Genomic DNA, 18,884 nt, shown 5'->3' with positions numbered 1-18,884 from the left:
AGGGTGTAGGGTTATTTATTGAGTTTCTCTTAACTTTTCCTTTCGTCTTCTCTCTCATCAAAGCCTGGAGATAGTACAGAGCTTGAAAGTAAATAGAAAATGCCAGGTGTGGGTTTTTTAGGTCACTGTAAATGACATGCTTAGCTGCTTTCAGAACGCATAAGCCACGGGATGTCATCTCGGGTAAACAGGGGAGGCTGGGGACTGGAAAGGTGTTGGTATGAATAAATTGGGGTCACACAGAGAAACTGCATTTATGCATTCAAGCAGCTGCTTTTATCTCCACACTCTTTCCTTTTCCTCAAAGTATCCATATTCTGTGAGTAACAAAGATCTTTTTGTGTCGCTGGGTTTCCACATTCTGCCAAGCTGCCTATCATAAGAAAGTCCAAATCTACTAAACAGTAAAATGAGGGATTATTTCCACTCATCTGTTGACAGACATCTCTCCAAATTGGATCAAATGATTAAAGGTATTAGAATGACGTCTTGCAGATCCAGATCAAATCATTCGAAACCTTGAGACTGTCTCTCCTTTGCTTGGAAGGAACCACCAGAAATAGTTGTAGGTGCTAATTGCCCATTATTCTTACTAATGTGAATTTGTGAATTTGGACCTTTGAATATCTACTTGCGTGAACCCAAGCGTGGGGAGCTCAAGATGGAAGGACCGTGCAGCACTTCACTTCGGGCCGTGTCAGCCGGAGCTTTTCTAAACGCCTGAATGGTTCTTTCTCGAATCGCTTACACGGAGAAGAGGGGTTCAGGCTGCAAAACCTTTCAGCATCTCACGTATTGCGACGATGGCACTGCTGAAAGTCAAATTCAACCAGAAGAAACGGGTAAAACTAGCCCAGGGACTATGGCTCATGAACTGGTTTTCAGTGTTTGCTGGAATCATTGTTTTTAGCATGGGGTTGTTCCTCAAAATTGAGCTCCGGAAGCGAAGCGAAGTGATGGACAATTCTGAAAGCCATTTTGTGCCCAATTCTTTGATATTGATGGGTATATTATCCTGCGCCTTCAATGGTTTTGCCGGCAAAATTTGTTACGATTCTCTGGATCCCGCTAAATTTGCCAAGTGGAAGCCTTTGCTGAAACCTTATCTGGCACTATGTTTCTTCTTCAATATACTCATCTTCTTTGTCGCTCTGATTTGCTTTCTCATGCGGGGCTCCCTGGAGAGCACGCTGGCTCAGGGGCTGAAGAACAGCATGAAGTTCTACCGGGACACAGACACCCCTGGAAGGTGCTTCATGAAGAAGACAATCGACATGCTCCAAATTGAGTTCAAATGCTGTGGGAACAATGGCTTCAAAGACTGGTTTGAAATTCAGTGGATCAGCAACAGATACCTGGACTTCAGCTCCAAGGAAGTGAAAGAGTAAGTGATTTAGTGTGGCTTGTATTGCATAGCATCATTATTTGGTCAGTGTTACGCTACAGAAACATGCACCCAAATGAAGTTGACTGGATATTTTTTTGTATAAAATGCTTTTCTTTTTTCTATCTGCCCTTGCTTTAATAGGGATGTCAAATGTTCTGCTAGATTGCTTTCTCACCTGCCAAATTCCTCTAACGTATATTCTTTCATATCTTTTACATCTTTATAATTCATTACGTTGAGCCTATTCCAAAAATCAAGTGTGTGACTAACAGTAAAGTAGCAGAACCCCACTGTATGAAAAGGAGAAATCCGTGTGGTTACACAGAGGCACCTTCTGCTTTTGAGATATTCCGCGTGTGTTCAAAATGTCTCAAGTAATCTTGAAAAAAGCTTTTTGTACCTCATGGGATCCCCACTTGACTGTGTAAATGCAGTTTCATTTGTGTGCCTCTGCATATTGCTTTGCCTAGCTCAGTAGTCTGCTTACTTTTACATTTCTCAACCAGGACAATATAGTGAAAACTTCCAGGGTTAACCTGTCACACTGCAGGGTTAGAACAGATACATTCACTGTTTAATAAAGGAATATTTGCATTGAGAAGGTATATCCATGGGTATAAATAACTTCTTAAAAGTGTAATAAGTTCACCTTGCCAGCATTATGTGGAGATTTGAGAGCTGTATCTTAATCCAACAGCAGTGGAAGGGCAAAGCACAGAGGAAAAACGAGGTTACACCACCCTTAATAAGTGGTGTCTTATTTGGGACTGAGAGTCAGGGCAATTTCTTTGCACTGCAGAAAAAGGAAATAGAGCATTAAAAATCAGTCTACGAGTGGTTGTTAATGAGGGAACTCAGGGTTTGAACTACATGGTGGGCACAATCTCTGCTCATGTTCCTGGTGGGGTGTTCTGGCCCCTTTCAGGTCAGTAACAAAGTTCTCCTTATTTCCAGGGAAGTCTATCTCCTACAAAGCAATTTTTATATTGTTCATAGAGTAAAGGCCTGATCCAATCTCTCTGAAACTGGTGGAGCACTCACACATCAATGGGAATTAAACCCAACTCAAAGAATGCTTTACATCTAGAGAAAAAGTCTGAGCTGCATTTGGCATTTATATGTATTTAGGTCATGACTGCAAAGTGGAATTTTGCCTTACCGGGCTTTTGCCATCATCTCTCTCTATAATACAACTTTAAAATATTCATATTAAAAGCTACAAGTGACTCTCAGATCTTTTTCACCTTTCTAGGTCGCTGGGGTTCTCCATTCATTCTGTACCATTTTCTCAGTGAAATGATATTTATTAGAGTTGCAGTGCTCTTATAGTTTTCTCCTGTAGTCTTGGTGGAACTACTCACAGTCTGAACATCTCACGTCTAAGCAGCTCAATAAGGCACCGGACTAAGTGGCTGTTTATTAAGAGCAACCAGGATCTCAAATGAATTGCAGTTGGGAAGCTCTTGTAAAGAATTCATGAATTCAACACCTTGTAGCTTAAGTACATTACATGTTTGCAGTACTGGCTACCTTCTGTAGCCAGAAATAAGTGAATACCCCATTCCTGGAGCTACAACACAGAGAAGATACTAGATTTGCTGGACCAGTGGTCTAGCTGGATATGGTGGGTTGTTGTGGTCCTTTTCCATGGTCACCTCCAGTGGTCTTTCCACCCTATCTATGCTGTGATCACTCTTTTTCTGAATGCCTTTCATAAAATTTCTCTCTAGTTTTCTTAAAAATTGAATTCTTTGAAGAAGCTACCTAAGAGGGCTTGTGTCTGTACCAGAGAGTAAATATAGAGTCATTGTAGCCTTGATGAAAACCACCTGAGGGGAATGCTGCTGTGTAAGCAAGAGATGTGGAGAAATCACACATCCAGGAAGTGCTGTGGAAAATCTTCATTGCCCTTACTTTCTTTTCTCATTCAAGTTCGCTTTGGTGTATCTTTGTGTGTCCATGTGTGTTATCGATGCTTCCTCCTGCCCTTGCTTGCATGTAGTCGAATCAAAAGCAACGTGGATGGACGGTACCTGGTTGATGGCGTCCCCTTCAGCTGCTGCAATCCCAGCTCCCCAAGGCCCTGCATCCAATACCAGGTCACCAACAACTCAGCTCACTACAGCTATGACTACCAGACGGAGGAGCTCAACCTCTGGGGCCGCGGCTGCCGAGAAGCCCTCCTGCACTACTACAGCAGCATGATGAGTTCCATGGGTGCTGTTGTTCTCCTCGTCTGGCTTTTTGAGGTAATCTGTCAGCATGGTAACACTCACCCCGAAAATTTTGCTTAAAATACATCAATAATCCACCACCACTCTATGGCCAGGAAATGACAGAAGGTCCCAGGCCTGAGATGGGAAGCCCAGGGAGGGCTGAGATTACAGATTTCCCTCCAAAGCAAATCCCATCAGGGCCTTGAGCGTCCCCACAACCAGGGGAACAAGCAGACTGGCTTTGTGCCTGATGCAGAGCACTGGATGGGGAATGTGAGAACTCAGCTCTCTGGGTGCATTATTTTTACCTGTGTCACCTCCAGTGGGTAATAGAAAGTGCTCAGAGTAGCGTACCAGAGAGAGGTGGTAGAAAGTTGTGGGGCATTAAGCAGAATTAAGGTTTTTATGTGGTGATAAAAATAAAACCTGGAGCCTTGTGCAGTGTCCAGATTCAGATCAGCATTCGCTTTAAGGTTCTCCATCAGCTTTCTCAACGTTTTTGGTCACAAGGTGGAGTTAAGGCAAAGCAGGCAGATTAGTTTTGTTTTAGCCTGCTATCAGGAACCTCTGTGTGTGTGGAAACCGGTGCTGACATGGGCATCATCACCTGAAGTGCAGCTCTGTTGCTAAAATACTGTTCATTTCATGTGAGAAGAACACGTCCCTCTGACCTTCGGAGGCAGCCAGTTTTCCCACTGTGGTGTTCAATCAGAGCTAATGTGAATGGTGTGTGGGCTGGAAGGGGCACGAGAGCAGGCATGTGAGTGCTGGGAGTAGAAGGGAAGGGAAAGGTGCAGGTCACGCAGGCTGCTGGGAATGGCTGCTGCCCAATGACATCTCCTGTCTGGAAGGACTGGGCTGGCTTTTTCAAAATGTACATGAGTGCAAATGAACAAAGAAGCACAGCATTGTGATGCAAGAGTTGGTCTACACCCTTCCAAGCAAACAGCTATCCTAACATCCTGTGAGGGAGAAGAAAACCATTGTTTTGTTGTTGTAGGAACAAGCACTCTGTGTGTCTGAGAAATGTCCTATCTACCTGTAGCACCGTTACTCCAGTCAGAAAGCAGAGAGAAGGCTGCAGCATGTGTCTCAGTGCAGACACCAAGGCTGTGTCCTTCAGGAAAGGGTAGCTCAGCTGTACATGAAAATCAAGAGATCCAAAACTCAGGGGTTGAAATGGACAAAACTTTTGTGAAAAAATAATGAGCAGGAGGCTGTAACACTGCCTTCTGGGAGAGCAGTGATGGTGATAATGTTAATAGCAGCAATGAAAATCCTGCATTTTATTTCTAACTTTTTGAATTATACCCTGGCAGTGTTTTCAACCTGTGGAGTAATGAGAAATATGATCTTAGCATCTTTTTCTTCCATCTTTTTTGAAATGAAAGGTGAGATATTTTTTTTCAGGTCATCAGAAATCTCTCCAGGCAAAGCTTTAAGGAACTCTCACCAGGACTCACAAGCCTAGGTTCTATTAATTGTCCTTCTGGATATTTATGGCTTGCTTGATTTTCCACAGTAACAGGTCCAGATCTAGGTCTCAAACTTCCTCTGCTGTTTAGGGGAACTTTGAATGAAGGAAGCAGAGCAGGGAGCAGACACCAATTTACCCTTCCTTGGAACACGATTTCTCTAAATTGCAGTCAGGGTCAGAAATGGTTTCATGCTGAGTTGTGGTGCAGCAGAGGCCCAGGGCTCCTGGCAAAGGCTGGGCTTCAGCCTCATGAGGGTGTGACACAGAGGGAGCAGACCTCAGGGACCCTGCCAGTGGGGCCGGGGGAAACAAGGGGTGGGAAGTGGGGCAGGGCCCCAGAGAGACGTCCTCAGGGCACCACTGGGCAGGCTGCTTGGATCTCAAGTTTCTGTATAAACCTATTGTGAAGTATTAAGATTCTTATTTGAAAAAAAAAAATGCAGCCTGACATATTTTCTGGAAATGTATAATTATCCACATGCTGCTTTTACTTGCAAAGCTGTAGGCGTCCCTGGAGTGATGGTCAGTCATGAGGGTGACAAAAAAAGATCACACTGTGCCCCGGCTAAGCCGCCTCAGGCTAAAACCTGGCAAACAGATGGGCTTGGCTACAGAAGGTCAAGCAGAGCAAGCTCAGCCATCTTAGGGACCTCTTCAGCCATAAAGAGGAGACTCGGGGTTTGAAGAGCGCATTTCAAAAGCAAGGATGGGAATGCTGGTTCTCCAGACAGTTTGTCCATTGGCCAGGGTAATTCATCACACTGCAAAACTGGGCTAGCTTTGGGATGCCCAGCCCTTCTCTTCTGAATTGTGATTATGCTACAACTCAGGGCATTACAAACTGACTGGGGTTATCAGGGACCTCTGGAGGACATCTGTTCCAAGCCCCCTGTTCAAGCAGGGCCCCCTAGAGCAGGTTGACCATAACCTTGCCCAGGTGGCTTCTGAAAATCTCCAAACAGTGAGACTCCACAGCCTCTCTGGGAAGCCTGTGCCCATGCTTAGTCACCTTCATACTAAAGTAGCTTTTCCTGTTGTTAGGATGGAACCTCCGGTGTTTCATTTTGTGCCTGTTGCCACTTGTCCTGTCACTGAGCAACAGTAAAAAGAGCCTGGCTTTATCTTTGCATCCTCCCTCCCTTCAGGCATTTATGTACATGGCTAAGATTCTGCTGAGCCTTCTCTTCTGAGCAGGCCCAGGTCTCCCAGCCCTTCCTCACTGGAGAAGTACTCCAGTCCCTCAGTCATCTTCATGGCCCTATGTTGGACTCTCTGCAGTGTGTCCATATCTCTCCTGTACTGGGGAGCCTAGAACTGGATCCAGACCTCCAGGAGAGGCCCTACCAGTGCTGAGGAGAGGGAAAGAATCACTTCCATCGACACACTGACAACACTTTGCCTAAGGCAGCCCATGATACATTTAGCCTCCCTTGCCACAAGGGCACATTGCTGACTGATGTTCAACTCCGTGTCCAGCAGGACCCCAGAGTCTTTTTCTACAGAGCTGCTTTCCAAACAGCAGGTTGCCGGCCTGCACTGGTGCCTGGGGTTGTTCCTTCCCAAGTTCAGGACTTCACACTTGTAGAACTTCAAACATGCTGAGGTTCCCGTCTGTCCATTTCTCAAGCCTGTCATGGTCCCTTAAAGTGTTTCTATAAACTTAGGCCAATTCAAAGTATCTCTACAAAGCTGAAGCAGGCTTGGATCAGAGGTGACAAAAGCTGAAGCACTTAGGCCTGCTTTTAGCAAGCCTCTTAAGCCTGGGGACTCAAAGTCTTTCTGAGTATGACTTTTAAGAGAAGGAAGTCTTAAACTGAAAGAAAATGTCGTAGAATCTCATCTGAAGGCGGGTCTGCTGTCCCTTCAGTTTAAGCAGTTTCCTTTTTAAAGCAGGACCATATTTAGTGACTAATTTCTCTCCAGGAAGCCTGAGAATATGATTAATTATACTGCCAAGTAGTGGGACTTAGTAAGTCAGTCACAAGAGAAAACTACTGGTGACTCACAGTGAGGAGGTACAGGTAGAGAACAACATGGAAACCACCTTTTAGGTCCAGCCCTATTGATATATTAATCTTTACCTGCAACAACCATCAATATGAAAGATATTAGTCCCATGACTGACAGCAGGAAAAGTGGGGCTTGGAGTGAAAGGAAGATGCTAGACACTTAAAATCCTACAACTAGTATGATGTGATTTGTCACTTCCTGTGACCTTCATAGAAGAGCGCTTCAATTGATTTCAATTGATTCAGTACACCACTGTAGTATTAGGTCGATTCAGAATGAAGCAGGACTGTCTCCAGATTTAGAGCTATGAGAACCTTTTTTGAGAATCAAGGAGGTTGCATTCCTATGAATTCCCATCCTAATCAGGATGAGAAGTTGCTTTTGGATACTGAAGTATTTGATGAAGTTTTTATGCTTGACCAAAGTCTTTCCCTTTATGGCCTTGAATGAAGGTAGAAAAACGAACATCTGAAAATGCTGAGTGCAACCAATGCTCGCTTTTGTCTTCCAAGAGTTTGGAGACTCTGATCATACACAGACAGGACAACCAGGATAAGGAGGTTAAGGAATAGTCCAGCAAAAGCACAGGCTTGACCAGTTTGGTGTTTTAAAGGAGTCAGATGGGAATTTTACAATTAGCCATATTGTGGCTCAGAATCCCACGCTGACTACCTGACACAGTTTGCAGGTTTTCTCTGTCTCCATCTTTACCTCAAAGGATGTTGCTGCATCCTGACCACTTTCTCGACCACTTCATCAAGCTGGCTCTTTCTGGCACTTTCTTTCCATATCTCCCGGATTTCACAGCAGTATTTCTCACTTTTCCTCACAAGCACCACACGGCTGGAAGTCAGATTGCTCTCAATAGTGTTAGGGAACTGGCAGCTTTAGCAGGGTGAGCACTGTTTTGCTGATAGCAGAGGTCAGCAAAGACACAAACAAGGATAGGAAGCTTTTCCTGACTGTCTCTGTCTTTTCCATTGCATGGCGCAGATGTCTGTGATGGTTGGCTTGCGTCTTTTGCACACCTCTCTGGAAAGCATCACAAATCCTGAAGACCCTGAGTGTGAAAGTGAAGGGTGGATTCTAGAGAACAGCCTGAAAGACACTCTGAAGTCTGCACTGGAGAGCTTGAAAAAGATTGGTAAGTTCAATCAGGTGGAAGCAGGTGCCGAAGGGGCTGAAGGAGAAGAAGCTGGGAAGACTCCAGCCATCACAACAGTCAGTTGAGCTTCTAAATGATGTGAACTCTGATCAAAGAGGAATGAAAAAACTGAGGATTGTGAATACCTACTTTTTAAAAGCTATGTATCCACCATCAGAATACACGTTTCTATACATGCTCTTTTTTATTATTATTATTATGCGTATATATGGAAGGAAACAGTATAGAGCACCTTGGGATAATGCATTTATCCACACAGTGAGTACACCTATTCATCACTTCTGGGTGATCCCACTATAGGACTTTCAGTACTTATGTGTTCCCTTGCCAGGGACTGCTAGCATTAAAAAGAAATCATAATAACTTGGCATCACACTGATCCATTCCATCTTCTTTTGAAATTAAAAGTGGAATTTGAAATGTTAGTATCTTTTCTCAAGTTGGCTCATTATCATACTTACTGGATGTTAACTTCTAAAGACAAATTTCTTGATTTTCTGGAGAGTTAACGTGTTAAAAGTCGAAGGAGGAAAAATTTCCAGAGCTGTATATAACTTAGTGTTTTGACAAACCTCTCATATAATGTGTTCTTTTTGTTGATGTGCTAAGCAATGGTATTTTCTGCTGTATTCTTAAGATGTACTTAATAGAATAAAACAAAAGTTATTCTGAGAATTTAAGTACTAAGTAAAAATTGTAACTTAAAGAACAGAGCAGGCATGAAAACATCACCAAGGTAAGAGCTATGGGTTTTGTTCTTGGTTATTTTTTTTTCAGTCAGTATGTCCTGAATGAATGCATTGTAGACTTAATGCTTCCCCTCGTACTCAAACGAGCAGAAGTATAGCAAATTCCTCTTGCAGTGGGTGTAATAAATGCTGTGAGCATGTGCCATTCATGGCTATTCTGGATGTTTGTAAATATATGATCTCATAGCTTTCTCCACGGCATTCAATCCCAACTACTTTTAACTGTAAAATTTAAAAGGAAAAAAAAAAAGAAAAAAAAGAAAAAAAAAGAGGATGTGTAGAACAGACATTTTAAATGTTTTCCAGCATCCTAGCAAATGAATACCATTCATTGGTAAGTACATCAAGTCTCAAACTTTGAGGCCAAGCAAATGTAAGTTTAAAGCTGTCCCTGGCTTGCAAACTTTGCCACATTTCTTTTTCTTCATCAGTGAGCAAATGCCCTTCATCGTATGTTACAAGTCAAAGGGAAGGTACATTTTACATGTGCTGCCTGTCTCCAAATATCGGTCATAGCTGGAGGACCCACTTTTAATGCATGAAGTTGCAATAAAACATAGGAAGCTTGCTGTGGTGTGCATCCTCAGGTGAAGGAACAGAGCACTATTTTGAATCTTCCTACAGCTGTCAGATAAGTTCAGCTAAAGGGAAAGAAATCAGAGAGAGCAAATCCTAACATACCTGCTCCACACATCACCCCAACATCTCCATCCCTCAACTAAGAGACAGATTCCACACGCATGTTTTGATCAGTTGTGCAAACTATCTATTCTTCTGTGGTGCACGTGGGGGAGTTTTCCCAGCAGGTCCTGTCCACCTGTCTGCTGGCCAGTCTTCAAATGAGCCATGTTTGTGGCTGCCTAATCATTGCACAGCTCCTTGGTTTTCATTCTCAGTTGCTTGTGTGCTCACTCCAGCAGCACTGCAGAACCACAGCTCCTCTGGCTTTCGTTCAGAGCAATAAGCAACTCCTCCTAGATGGGCAGGCCAGTCCACGGCAGGACAGGTAGGAATGTGTCCATGCATCAAGCCAGGGTCTACATCCCAGTGGCCAAGTTGTTCCAGGCCACCTGCACACAAGGCTTGACTTCGACAGGTATATATGGCACCCGTTCATTTTTTGAAAGCTGATGACAGCTTCTACCTTTAGTTACAATAAAAAAGAAAAAAAAAGTGAAGTCAACTCTAAAGTACGAGTGAGAGCAATCAGAAAGAGGGGACCAAGCTAAAAGCCAACTTGCTATTCACCACAGCCTATCGTTGATTGCTTTGCTGAGGGTGCACAGCAGACTTGGGTAGAACAGAGCAGGTGCTCAGTGAGAAATCCATACAACCAGCTGCTCGTCTCAGCTGGCCCGTGAGAGAACAGGGTTTCAAATGGTGTGAGACGTAGCCCCGTTTATCTGAGAAGAGATTGTTGGAGGAAACACACGATGAGTAGGGGCTGCATTACAAGGATTACAGTTTTTCCTTGTGAAGCTTCAGTGTGCTGTGATCTACACAGGTTATTTAGCCAGACATCAGGTTTTTCAGAGATCTTGACCTATTGCTGTCTTAGAAATTTGGTTTAGGACGCTACTTTATTCAAGACTCTCCAGTTGTTTGAGGTCTCTATTCTATTCAGTTTATTGCTAGGGAGACAAATTGTCAAATTATTACTTCAACACCGCCTTGGAGAAGCCAGTTCCAAGAGCAGTGCTGTCACTGCATAAGTTGGGTAGAGAGACCATGTGAGGCAGGTTTGTGAGGAATAAAACTGGAACTGGGGTTTCGTGCAAGTAAGAACCAATAGTATGTATGCTCATGCTGTCTAAAATAAAGCCTCCTGTTTAATGAAGATCTTTGTAACATCTCATGATTATCACAGAATTGTCATATGGTTATTTTGTAAAATATGACATGTAAGATATCATTGATTCGATATTTAATATATTTTCTTGTGACATGGCCAATGCTGTTCTAGATGAAAATATCTCTGCTGCATGTAAATGTAAGTTTAGGTATTAAAGTTTATCTATTGCAAGTAAAAAAATGTCCTTAAAGAAAATGTTTAAAAATACATACAATTTAATACAGATTTGTTTAATTTGCATTACTGCTGACTCTTTGCTTCTGCAGTCATTTTCTAACCCATTTCATGTGTTCTTATAGGGAAATTTTCACCATTATAAAATGGCTCAGAGTAAGCAAAACTTCCTCGTGTCGTGTGCCAAGCCAAGCTCAGGATGTACAGATTGCTAACTTGCTTCCCTTTTACTAGGAGCAGAATTTACCCAACCTGTTTAGCATCACGTTTTTCAGTGTGCTAGAATTGTATTGTCTTAACAGGCCTTGATTTATAGAAGTGCTCAGCATCTTTAGGATCTTTCAGTCATCTCATTTGGGTTTATAAGCCCTTTTTTCTCCTGAATCCTAACTCACAGCAGACGTTCTGAAGTAAGCACTGCTACAGCTTTAGCTTTGTGCCTGAAGCTGATGTAGCCAGTTGTGCCTGAGGCAACACGAGAACTTCCTGGGCAGTGCCCCAGTTCTCAAATAAACTTCAGAAGGATGTGTGCTCAATATGTACAAAATGGGACATTTCCTTTTAGGGGCCTCCGTATGAATTACTGGCTCAAATCTCAGCACCCAGATGTGAGAGCCAGCCCAAGGCCTTGAAAATGCTAATTGTTGAGAAATAGCCTTTATTTAAAATACATGCTTGCACAGGAAGAGCATTTGTTTGAACTGACACAGAACATTCATTAAACGCTTTAAAGGAGAAAATATAAACAGCTTCCTTAAAACTATTAATTCCTAAGTAGCCTTAATACAACTGATGAGATTAGCCTCCATGCATCACATGGGCTTGGACATTTTGTTAATACCAGCCAAAGGCATGCACATGGCTTAGCGAGGAGCACGGGGCTGCCACACCAGGCTCTGGGTATCCCGAGGCAGGGAAGGATGATGTAAAGAAAAGGAGAGTCCAGCAAAAGTATTTCTCTACACCAAGATATGTATGTTCAGGTTAAAAATAAAGAAGTACTATTCATCCTATGATCGCTGTAAAACAGGGACGGATCACGAATGCTTATTTAAGAAAAAAAAAAGCAAAGAGCATTATTAGAGATTAGTTAATTAAGAGATAAGGGCAGAAAAATAGAATGGTGTCATGTGGTAACAGCCCCCTGTGGGAGATGAAGACTTAGGCAAATGCATTTATTTATGGGAACGGGAATGCAGCTATCTCTATGGAATCTGAAGTGTTGCACAGGTTAAACTCCTTCGTGCAGTGGTATCAGATCTGTGCTGCTGGGTGACTGAAACATGGCAGCTCTTCCCCAGCCATTCTGCAGCCCTGGGCTGCATGTGGTGCCAGAGCACAGGGCTTGGTCCCTATGGAGCCACTGGCACCACGCGATGCAGAACGAGCCCCACTCACCAACAGCACGTTCCCTGCCATGAGTCGCCCACTAAGCTCATTACAAGGTTCATTCCCAAACCCTAGCGCGCTCTTTGTTCTCAGAGCCATTTTTTTCCACAGCAAAGGCAAGCTTGAGGATCAGAAGTCTCAGGAAAACTCAGCAAATCAGTGATCAAGCAGCAGGTGTGCAGGCCAGCATCTGGTTACACTCACAACTCCTTGTCGCTCAGGCCTCAGCCTCTGACATCACGCTCCCAGGGAGCAGCATTGTGGTCCAAAGACCAGGGAGCGGCCCACAGCACCAGGAAGTGCTGCTTCCCAACAGCACGCTAGGCCAGGCTACCTTGTTAGGATGGAAACAAAGCTTTTCTTTTGATGAAAAATCTCAAATCTTTCTGAAACCACTTTGAAACGTGCCATCACAGAGCATCCAAGGCCTGAGAACGGCCCTCCCTACCAGTGCAGCCGAGCTGGAGGGTTCACAAACTCCCTCACGGGCATAATGCTGCTGTGTGCAGCCAGGGCAGCTCATTCGCGTGCCAACCTGTCCCTGGCCAGCAGCCCCAAACGCAGAGCTCCCTTGCTGTGAACTGCTTTCAGCCTCCCCAGGTCAAGCGGTTTCCTAAGAGAAGAGCACAGCTCTGCCTCAGGCAAATGCTTCTGCAAATGAGCGTGAGTTTTCCCATGGACGCCCATGCTCTGTCGGGCACAAATAGCTGAACTGAAGATGATAAAAAACCACAGGTGCAAAGCACGAACAAAATTCACACGTATTAACCTGCCATTAATTGTATAACTGATTAGCAGAAATAAAATAAATCCTGGAACACCGCTGGAGGCATATTTTAAATAAATTGCGACAGCATTTTTTGTTTTAACCTCAGAATCTAAAATGAACAAGTACCTAAAATGAAATGTATTTAAGCACTTCAGATTATTCTTGTGATTAGGTAACGTTAAAAATGGATTCAATCCATTTCAGGAAGAGTTTTGCTGCCTAGGTGCCAAGTGAAAAAGCCATTCCCTACTGCAGCACGGCCCTGGCCAGCTGTGTCCCCTCCTTCCTGCCATCTGTAGCCCCACTGCTCAAGCACTTCATGGCTGTGTCCCCTGAGAGGGCCTACAGGTGTGTGCTGGGGGTGTGGGCAGGAAACAACCCTCCCTTCTTCTACTGCTGCTACACGCCGGGAACCATGAGCACATCTGCTGCTATGGAGCAACCACGTCCTCGGTTTTGCCATCTCAGGTGGATGGGAACCTCCCAGCACTTGCATAACCGCTATCCTACCTCCACCCAAGCAGTTGTAAGTGCTAACCACATGGAGGTGTTTGCTGTGAGAAATATCTCCCACATGCAAAGAGCAGTGACCCCCTCTCCCTCCAGGCTGAGGTGGCGTGCTGCTCCTTGCTGCCGGCAGCACACGTGTTGCTACGGCATTTACCTCCCTATGGAGAAATCACCTTCCAGATTCCTTGGTTTGAGCCATCCCTGTTCCAGCTCATAGCAAAGGCCCCATGCAAGCCTCTCTCTGCCTTGAGGGCACTGGTGTGCATAACATCTGCTAACATACTGCCACATATCTCCTCACCTTCATTATTTTTAAATACCCTTTTCTCTGATTTATTAATGTGCTTCATCATCCCTCACGTTCAGAGTACTGCAAGTACAGAAATATACTCCATATATTATTCCAAAAAGAAAAAAAGAAAGAAAAAAAACAACTTATTTTGTAAAAGTCATTTGTGCAGCCCTCTGTGGGATGCTTTACTGCCACCACCAGCATGAGCTTGGCCATCCCACCCTGCCTGCTGCTCACCACACAACCGATTTTCATACAGGGATCGTATGCAAAAGACAGACTGGAAAACTTGCCACCCCCAGGCTCAGGCTATCTGGCAAGAAACCATGGGAATGTACGTTCACAGCTGATGAAAATAACATTTAATCACTGCTGTCATGGAGACGAAGATCAGAATTTGCCATTTCTCAGCTCCTACACCTGGCGCACTGTGGAAAACTCTCCCTCTTTTTCTCCTCCAAGGGTAGAGATTTGACAAACCTCTCCCTTGAGATGCAAAGATTTGGGCATCTAATATTTGTGGGCCAGGGGAGGGTAGCAAAAGAACAGAGAAACAGAGTACAAATATGCGCAGCAGTTTTAATACCTGGAACAGACATTTGTAGAATAAATGCTAAAATCGCTGTGAGTTAAGTATGAATAGAGAGATCCTTGCATGGAAGGGCAGGAGAAATAGGCAGGCAAGAGTTAGGAGAACAGCCTGTATTGATAAGCAGGGAGGTGACTAACTGCAGTGAAACAGCAGATACCGATGCCTTGCTTTGATCCAAACCAGGAAGCCTGAGCTCCAAAAAGGCCGTGGCACAGCTCTACCAGAGACTCACCTGCACTTTGGTCACAAGAGGAAGGAAGACAAGGTTTTCGTGTGCTGTGTCATTCTAGGCTAAGAAACTCCAGAACAATGTCATCTGCTTTGAGATGAGTCTCCCCTTTGGTATTTTAAGCCACCAAAAAGAAAAAGAGATTTTGTGCTGAAGATACTTTCACAGTAGATAGAGCATCCAGCTTTTCAACAACCACCGAGAAAGACAGCATACAATAAAACGTGAGGTGCCAGGCTGCAGCCTAAGAGCTTCGCACCGGCAGCACAAGCTCAGAGCTGAATACCTTCATAGCAACTTGGAATCCTTCAGTATGGCTCATTTCTAATGCTAGAGTGGAAAACAAGGCCTAAATCTGACTTGTGACCGGAATGAAGACTGGTTTGATGAACGTAGATGGAAGCCATAGGGAACGGGGGAGAGCTGAAGCTGGAAATAGGCTGAGCATCCATAAGCAGCACGGAGTCTCAGCCAGCCACCTCCCTCAGCATCACCAAGGAAGCAGTGGGAGCTGCAGGGAGCACTGGCTCTTGGCTCAGCCACAGGCAGCAGGTGGGGCCCTGCCAGGTCCTTCCACCCACAAAGAGCAAACCTCCGACAGCAGAGTGGGAGAGCACTCATCGTGGAGTACGAACAGAGTAAAAAACCATCACTGACGTGAACCCAAACTCTGACCCCCTGTATAAAATATAACTTACAATCCTTTAAAAAGATTATTAAGACTTTTTGGTAGAGGTCAAGAAAGGTTTAGCTGACCAAAGCATATGACACTAATAATATAATCACCTTACGTTTTCAGCCGAGGAACTGCAGATGTTGCACATCCAGATATTTGTTAGCTCCTGATTAACAAGGTGACACGCTTGAAGGAATGAGCTCAGCAAAATTCTAACAGCAATTTCAACATCATTTATGTGATGTCCATGCCAAAAACATTGGATGCTTTCGGCTTCCTTTTGTTTCCCGGTGCAATGGTTTCTGGTTGGAGGATTTTGTGGATTTTTTTCTTGTTGGGATTTATCTGGGGTTGGTTGGTTTTCTCTTCCCCCTGAAGCACACAGTACGTTCCAGGTGGTTTGTGTAATCTGCAGATATCTAAGTTAGGTATAACTTATTACAGAGATTATTCCCCTGATACTGAAACGACACTATACAAAAATATTTGTACAATTAACTAATACACGCAAACAAATAAGAGAGCAGAAGTCCCATATGAAGAACAACTAAACTTCCTTAAAAAATAACTGGAGTACAGTAAAAAATGTAGCAACCTAGCCAATCTCAGTCCTCGATGATTCCAAAGAACAAACCCTTCTTGCTATCAATATTTTGCTTTGCACAGAGAAATCCATCACTGCCACCAGTTATCTTTTTAGCATGCTTTATAGGGAAAAGGAATCTTTAGATGCTGCACAGAGCTCAAGCAGCAAGATTCTGCAGAGGAGCAGTGATGTCACCAAAAAGATGTGACTGTAAGCACCATGCTCGGGAAACTGTTGATCTATTAACCAGCTTAAGCAGGAGAAAGCAGAGATGAAGCACTAATGCCCTTTTCTACGTGCAACTTCTGCACAAGAAGTGCCAGGAACAGATCAGGCAGCAGAGATGAGAGCAGTCTGTGTTGTTATTGAGAAAAGGGAATTAACATTGGCCAAGTTTATTTATTTGGAATCTTCACTCAGTGCTGGAACTGAATGTGAAAACTGCCCTATACACCATGAGCATACAAAATTTATCTGAAGCATTAGATCTGTAAAAATAGAAACAATCCACAGTCAGACCAAGTGTAACTGAGACACAGCAGACAGCAAGGGGATCGCTTGTCTGGGCTGAAGATAGAGACAGAAAGAAAGCAAGATTTCCCTAAAAGAAACACGGGTTATTAAGGAACAGAACTATGAAAGTTATTACTAATTTGTCAAAAGATAGGAGAGATAAGGGTAATGGATTTTATTTTAAATCAATAAAGTATAATGTCACTCTTTAGAGACACCTTGGCGGTCTAATTACATACAACTAGAAAACTCACTGCCTTCAGGCACCCTTGTATCAAGTGCAAATCTGCGCAGTTATAGAATATATTTATAAAATATACTATATGCAAACATCTTTACAGAGCTTTAAATCAAGCCAAAAAGTAAATATATTGATGGTACAACAGAAAAAAATGAACAGAGGCAAAAACGTGGGCAGTGTGATCGTGGCCCTTCCAAGTCAGAAGAAACCAACCAGTTCATCTGCAACAGAACTAAGCAGGATCTGCACCTGAAAAGTTGATTCTTAACAGAAGTGAAGAAAATATCCTCTGTGCTTCTGCAAATGAACAAAATCAGCTTTCATGACATCTTTACACATTGTCGTCATCTTAAAATATCTTCTAAAGCACAAATGTCAACCCTTGAATACCAATAACCAATCACATAATGGACGTGAAAGGGTTTCCCAGCTAAATTCAAATTACAAACTACATCATTCTAAGGAGTGCAATGCTCTGGAAAAAGCTTTAAATTAAATTATTTTACTCATAAAGCTAGTGTTACGGTTTGGGTTTTTTTTTTTTCCTTTTTTCTTTTTTTTAGTTAAAAAGAACTGGAAGCAAGAAAGCTGCAGGAGTACGAATGACAAAATCATTTCTGATACACCAAGTGTAAGAGTGAATCATCCACCGATGCAGACAAACATCCATGTGCTACATCATTTGCTTCCTTACTTCATTCTGTTGCATGTACACACAGCTTAAGTATTAAAATGCAGAGTAATAAATAAAACGGCTCAGATTACTAGCAAGGGGCAAGACACAATCTGGACTTGTGCTCTATCTAGTTTCCATGTCAGCAGTCTTTTTCCTCTGGTAGTTTGTAAGAAATATCATAGTCAGACTTCCAAAAAGAGTCATTCTTTTCAATCAGAAACTCAAGTTCGTTGGCCCAGGTTTAAACCCAAGACGTTTCTGTGAAGGAAGCACAGTGCAAATTAAGAAACTAAGAAAACCTGCTTACATACAAAGTGTACTCGGTTATTGGTAACTGGTTTCTTTATGAAATACAATGTAAAACAAGGATTAAATAAAAGGACTGGGTTTATTTCATTTTCTCAGACCCTTTTTTTTTTTCCTAATCCCTCCTTTGAAAAAGCTTATTGAATTACAAAAGTCTTAATAAAGTTCCAGTCTTCAGCAGATAACCATTATAAATGCTGCCAATCGATGCCAACTAGTGTCTGATTTGCTTCTTGTGCGTGTCCAATTTCCTCTGTGATACTGTGCTGCTGCCAGAGTTTTTGAATCTTTTTAAATCGTTCTTTGCACAGATGTAAGGGATTCCCACGCCTGAAAAAGAGAATGCCTGTCAGATAAGCAACCAAGCACAGACTCCGAGTGCGATGCAAAGCCCTCAAATGTGATTCCCTCCTCAGAACAAACCAAGTTCACTTCAGTCAGCAGAGCAGAGCGCTGCCTGCTGTGCTCCCACAGCCTGAATGCTCAAGGGTTCCCTGCAGATTTGGGCCATCAGTGCTCTGAGCACAGATCCTGCAGCGGTCCTTCCCCGCTGACCCACATCACGTTCTGTGGTTCTGACACATTTCAGGAGGAGCACCAATTCCCCCTCAGCTACCCACACAGGGAGCAGAGACAGAAGACAAAAATCAGCACATCAAATGAACTCGTAACAACCTCACCTAGGGTTACAAGAACACAGATGATGCAAATAATTCTATACACGTCGCCTGCTCCAAAAGTAATGCCTCCTACTTGTTTCCATGGAAATTACAACATATACAAAGAGCACAACAACACTATTTGTCAGAGCAAATTCTCAGCTAGAAAACACTATTTTTCAACATATTCACCACCACCACTGAGTGATGAACAACATGTCACACTTGTAAAAATCTGCACCAGTGGAGGAGATCCACAGTTTTACAGTTGTTACAATGGTATCATTGTTAGGAAAATGTTGCCCATGCAGTCCAAACAGACCAAGCAGATGGGAGACAGAAGGCACCACACCCAGTGGGTGCAACAGAACAGTCCAGACAGGACTGGCAAGGCATTCCACATTCTTCATACTGCC

General features: G+C 43.4%; 2 protein-coding genes across 4 annotated transcripts in view; one reads left to right on the top strand and one right to left on the bottom strand.

The window, feature by feature from the left end:
- Positions 1 to 803: 803 nt before the first annotated feature.
- On the top strand, positions 804 to 8,998 carry PRPH2 (peripherin 2). Its single transcript, XM_065736196.1, has 3 exons — positions 804 to 1,384; positions 3,390 to 3,636; positions 8,084 to 8,998. The coding sequence occupies exons 1-3, from the start codon at positions 804 to 806 to the stop codon at positions 8,318 to 8,320; spliced, it is 1,065 nt and encodes a 354-aa protein (XP_065592268.1). The 3' UTR covers positions 8,321 to 8,998.
- Positions 8,999 to 16,746: 7,748 nt separating this feature from the next.
- The window catches only part of UBR2 (ubiquitin protein ligase E3 component n-recognin 2), a 47,086-nt gene continuing 44,948 nt past the window's right edge, over positions 16,747 to 18,884 (bottom strand). For all 3 annotated transcript variants that reach the window (XM_065751492.1, XM_065751429.1, XM_065751572.1), the window contains one exon: positions 16,747 to 18,139. In XM_065751492.1, coding sequence (XP_065607564.1) covers positions 17,998 to 18,139 — 142 coding nt within the window. In that variant the 3' untranslated portion in view covers positions 16,747 to 17,997. The remainder of the gene's footprint in view (positions 18,140 to 18,884) is intronic.

This window comes from Cyrtonyx montezumae, unplaced genomic scaffold (genome assembly GCF_038088225.1).
Source record: "Cyrtonyx montezumae isolate F1298 unplaced genomic scaffold, pur_monq_1.0 scaffold_0, whole genome shotgun sequence".
Taxonomy (NCBI): domain Eukaryota; kingdom Metazoa; phylum Chordata; class Aves; order Galliformes; family Odontophoridae; genus Cyrtonyx; species Cyrtonyx montezumae.
This window is presented reverse-complemented; position numbering and strand designations above follow the sequence as displayed.